This window comes from Octodon degus, unplaced genomic scaffold (genome assembly GCF_000260255.1).
Source record: "Octodon degus isolate 3935 unplaced genomic scaffold, OctDeg1.0 scaffold00216, whole genome shotgun sequence".
Taxonomy (NCBI): Eukaryota; Metazoa; Chordata; class Mammalia; order Rodentia; family Octodontidae; genus Octodon; species Octodon degus.
In genome coordinates, this window is record NW_004524792.1 from 119,004 (window position 1) to 124,336 (window position 5,333).

Genomic DNA, 5,333 nt, shown 5'->3' on the forward strand with positions numbered 1-5,333 from the left:
ACACTCCCTGAAGTAGGCAGGGTGACACTGAAGTGGGCAGGGTGACACTCCCTGAAGTGGGCAGGGTGACACTGCACTAGGCAGAGTGACACCAAGGTGGACAGGGTGACATTCTCTGAAGTGGACAGGGTCACACTCAAGTGGATAGGATTATACTCCCTGAAGTGAACAGGGTTGCACTCTTCATTTCTTTTTGGTGCTGGAATTGAACCCAGGACCTTGACCATCCTAAGCTCTCGCTGCCGCCCGGAGCCAAGTCACAGCCCCTGAGCCCTATCTTTGAGGCGGTGAACTGTGTGGGACACAAATTACATCTCCTCAAGCCTGGAGATGGCCAGCAGTGGAGCATCAACTGCTCTGTGCTCTGGATGCTGTGCCCCCGGAGAGCAGTTATTAGCTGAGGACTAAGCCCCTGGCCCAAGCCCTACAGCCGCCTGCGCCTTTTGCAAAGGCGTGGGAAGCAGCTGCTTCCAGGGGTGTCCTAGGGCCTGACTCTGCCTCGAGGGCAAGCACTGTTGCTGGTGCTCCCGCCCATGCGGAGAGCCAGGTCTGCGGGGCCGAGGCCACAACGTGCTCCGTGAGTGCCTAAACCTCTGCTGCTCATTTTCCAGATTCTCTTCACCATCACGTTTTGGCTCCTGCTGAGGCAGCACCTCACGGAGCAAAAAGCTCTTCGGGAGAAGGAAGCACTTCTGTCAGAGGTCACAACTGGGAGTCAGCAACCTGAAGAAAGGGGTACGTCAGCGTGGACCGTCTGTGACCTCGCTGTGCTGTGCTCTGCCAAGCTGAAGAGCCCAGAATGCACCATCAGCCTCTGTGCTTCACCCCGAAGGCAGAGGGACCTGGACTCCAGGCAGTCAGGGCCAGGATCACAGCACGGAGCTGTCACTTCAGAGCACATCACGAGAAGGAGAGGGCAGGTGACACCCCCATGAGAGGAAACGAGAGCCAGGGCAGCTCCTGGCCTTTCCAAGGGGGCAGTTTAGTGAGTATTGGAACCAGGGCACTGGCTCCAGTATTTTAACCCGCAGCCTTCCATTTTTCTAAAAATCATATATAGCAAAGTAATGGAAGGGACAGGGAAGAGGGACCATGATTCTCCAGCTCTCCACAGCTGTAGGCCTGCGACCCCAGTGAGGAGAGAACAGTTTGCTTACAAGCCCTCGGAACCCAGCAAGGAGCAGGAGAATGGTGTGTGCAGAACTGGGGCCGCTAGCGAGCTCTGGGAGGGAGCACTGCTTGAGCCAGGACAGAGTGCTCCCCATGCTGGGCCGGGACCCCATCCAGGAGCTATGAGGAAGTTAACGGAGACCAGCTAAGATGTCTTACACGGTCTTGGATTTAGGTCCAACCGTCAGGTGACTTTTCAGCAGCACAGGTCTGTCGTTAAGATTTGAACCTTGCCTGTGACCCTGAGCATCAATCAACACAGTGCCTAGCTGGCCAGTCCATCGTGGCTCATGGAGCTCGACAGTCAATCTGACTGCCTCACTGACTCTTCAGCCCTCCTACTCGGGAATGTGTGGGGGAGTCTTGGTGCCCCAGTGAGGGCTGTGAACCAGCACATTTTAAAGCAAGAGGAAACATATTTCACTTTCACACCTAGATTGCTTTAGACTTAAATTATAATTATTCTTTAAATTTAATTTGTGCTCTTTTGGTTAGGACTGTTCACCTAGGGCCATGAGCCAATTAGAGTTGAAAATCAGTGTTGTCAGTTTTTTGTTTGTTTGTTTTTTCTCCGAATGCCTTCAGGGCAGGTTTGGCTGCCTTGAGTTGTGGGGATGAACCACAGCAACCTGAGCCTGACTGCTTTGTTGAAGCAGCCACTTAAAGAGCTGAGCTAAGGGGCAGGCTCCCCCTGTGTTCTCGTTTTGATTTGTGCTTTTGTCACCTATTTATTTACTTTTCTATATCCTGGATCCTAGATACTGGAGATGAAAAAAGGATGGAGAGATTAGTGCAAAATATTACTAAATGTATTTTCTTTTAAGCCACATTTCAGGAAAGTTGTGAAAATTGTCTATGAATCAGTTGTGCATGTTGTGGTTTTTGGGGTTTTTTTTTGTTTTTTTGGCGGAATGGGGGCTTGAACTCAGGCCCTTGTGCTTGCCAGGGAAGCGCTTATTCTACTGAGCCATCTCCCCATCCCCATGTTGTTATTTAGTAGAACAGAACTAAAACCATCGTGGTCACCTGGGAGGGCCTAGAACAGATGCTCTGTGTCCCCTGGGTGTCACACACAGCTCATGTGGGGCTCTGTTCAGAGTTCCTTGTAAGTGTAACGGTGCCGCTTTCTGTTTTGAAGATGAAGAACTTCAAGATGTACACTCTCCTTCTGTGGAAGGAGAGTCCACAGAAAATGAGGAAGAGGAAGGAGTGAATGAGGAAAAGCAGGAGAGAAGGAAGGAGGAAGAAGAGGTGGAGGAGGAGGACGACGACCAGGACATCATGAAAGTGCTGGGCAACCTGGTGGTGGCCATGTTCATCAAGTACTGGATCTACGTCTGCGGCGGCATGTTCTTCTTTGTCAGCTTCGAGGGCAAGATCGTCATGTACAAGATCATCTACATGGTGCTCTTCCTGTTCTGCGTGGCCTTGTACCAGGTAGGACTGCAAACCTGCACCCAGAGTCCTCGCCGCGGCCCCAGGAATGACACCAGCTTCCTTCCCTGATAGCCCACATCACCCTGCTCCTGAAATGCGTGCAGAGGGTCCCCAAGAGAGTCAGATGTCCCACCCCGAGAATCCTTCCTTGAGCAGCATTGGCCTAGTCTCCATTTTGAAATTATATATTCTTTAAAATCAGGAACAAGGTCATAACTTTCCAAAATTCTTAATTAAAGGAAGAGTTGATTATAATCAGATTACCTCTCACATCTTTGAACAGAGAGTGCCTGGATGATCTCACACAGTGGCGCATTCCGACGTACACTGTGGACTAGGAAACCACAGCACGTGTGCTCCGTATGCACACACATCTGTCTGTGCCCCGCCAAGAGCATTAGCGTGTCAGCAGCTGAAACTTACAAACGATTGTGTTGAGGCGAGCTGTCCTCTCCAGAAAGTCTTACACCACATGAGAGGGGAGTCCGGTGCTAGAAGCAGGAGTAACCGTGGAGTACGCTTGGCGGAGAACCAGCAAAACCAAGCACAGCGATGACCAGCATCTGCTTTGCGTAGGCATAAAAGCCTCTCGAGAAAGGAGCCGACTTCTGCGTGCTTTCACGAACACAGGGTCTGAGTCCTCCGATGAGTTGCCATGGCTCATGATGAAGAGCAGCACCTCTCTGTGTTCATGTTTTTGTCCACACAATGCCACGCTGGATCCCAAAGTTGATACCATTTTCCTTGAGCAGGGATGACCGACACAGGTCCCTCCCTGGCCACTTCCTGGGATGAGGGCTCCCATGTTTCCTGCTAAGTCCCCACAACCCTGCACAGTAGAATGGCAATCCTGAGTTCTCACCCACCCGAATTAGGAACAGAATGTTAAAAAAACAAAACAAAACAAAAAAAAGCATAAGATCAGCCTTATTTTATGATGACTAGTGTCTTACTGGGCTCTCCATAACCATCTTCTCCTTTGTTTTCCAATGTGCCACTCACAGGTACACTACGAGTGGTGGCGGAAGATCCTGAAATACTTTTGGATGTCGGTGGTCATTTACACGATGCTGGTGCTCATCTTTATTTACACGTATCAGTTTGAAAACTTCCCGGGCTTGTGGCAAAATATGACAGGATTGAAGAAAGAAAAGTGAGCCATTGTGGTGAACGACGGGTGGGGGTGGCAGCTGCGTGGCGGTGCACACTGTGGCTCAGCCCCTGTGAGGAGGCCCTAGTGACTATGATGTCATGGGTGTCTGTACATGGACAGGCTCCCTAACTTGGGTCTCTGGGCTGGGAACATGGTAGGAACTCCCAGGATAGTGACTGAAACATGAATTTTCAACCCCATTTTAATGGACCGGTTTTCTGAGTGCCGGTCCCTCTAGGAAGTAACACGCCTGCACCCTGCTGGCTCTGTCTCCCGTGCACAGACTGAGCGTGGCTCGTGGTGGAAGGCAGAGCCTCGGGCCTGGTGCTGCGGGGCTTGGACTCCAGCTGAGGGCGCAGGAGACAGTGTCGTGTGTGTGTGTGTGTGTGTGTGTGTGTGTGTGTGTGTAACAGCACACAGCTTTCCCTTTCTACCGCGCTTCTGTGAGCTTCTGGACTTGGCCCAGAAATGCAATCAGAGTAAGGCCGGGGGCTGAGCAGATGATTGCTGTCGTATGGTCAGAAAAGTCTGGAAGGAAAGGGTCACAGCCACTGGAGGGTTCGATGAAGGACAGCGTCACCAGTGACTCGCCTGGGCCAGACCTGTGCTGGAGTCACAGTGGGAGACCTGGGGTCAGTCCAAGGCCTTCCACCCTGGCAGAGGAGGCAGTGAACAGCGGGAACTGAATGGAGTGGGCTTCCGGAGGTGGAGCAGAACCAGGGTTCCCTGGACGTGGGGGGTGGGTCGGCGCGGGACAGAGGTCCAGGCAGAGAGGAGAGCTGAGGCAAAGGCCTGCGAGCACAGCGGCTGGGACAGAGGCGGCCCAAACTCCGGTTCCCAGGCCCAGCCTGCTAGGGAAAGCTCCCCTAAGGAACAGCGGGGGGCCGGGGAGCTGGCTCAGTGGAGTAAGCGTTTCCCAGTGCACCGCCCCAGAACAGCCGGCTTCGGTGGAAATCCGAGGCGACCTGCTGGGCCTCCGAGTGCGGCGCAAGCCCGGGCGCGGCGCAGCGGGAAGGGCTCCGGGGAAGCCCTGCCCGCCTCTCGGCTCCTGCGTGGGGCGTGCACACCCCGCGGCCTCTCGGCTCCTGCGGAGGGGCGTGCACACCCCGCGGCTGCCCTGGGCGGGGCCGGCCGGCCTCGGCCTCGGAGGCAGCGACCTTGGGCTGGCAGAGACTCAGCACGGGATGCGCTGCAGGCGGGCCAGGCGGGCCGGGCGGGCAGAGGGCGGGCGTGAGCGGGCCGGGGCGTGCGCCCCGCCCAGCGCCTCGGCCTTTCTGCGCCCCCCAGGCTGGAGGACCTGGGCCTGAAGCAGTTCACCGTGGCGGAGCTGTTCACGCGCATTTTCATCCCCACCTCCTTCCTGCTCGTGTGCATCCTGCACCTGCACTACTTCCACGACCGCTTCCTAGAGCTCACGGACCTCAAGTCCATCCCCAGCAAGGAGGACAGCGCCATCTACAGGTGAGTGCGGGAAGGGGTGGCGCGGGGGAGGAGGGCGCGGGGGAGGAGGGCGCGGGGGAGGAGGGCGCGGGGGAGGAGGGCGCGGGGGAGGAGGGCGCGGGGGAGGAGGGCG

General features: G+C 55.1%; 1 protein-coding gene across 1 annotated transcript in view; it reads left to right on the plus strand.

Annotated features, from left to right (window-relative positions):
- Positions 1–5,333, plus strand: part of Piezo2 (piezo type mechanosensitive ion channel component 2) — a 181,586-nt gene that overhangs the window by 86,489 nt on the left and 89,764 nt on the right. Inside the window, exons 12-15 of the mRNA XM_023705295.1 lie at positions 612–735; positions 2,309–2,607; positions 3,612–3,760; positions 5,048–5,221. Coding sequence (XP_023561063.1) covers positions 612–735; positions 2,309–2,607; positions 3,612–3,760; positions 5,048–5,221 — 746 coding nt within the window. The remainder of the gene's footprint in view (positions 1–611; positions 736–2,308; positions 2,608–3,611; positions 3,761–5,047; positions 5,222–5,333) is intronic.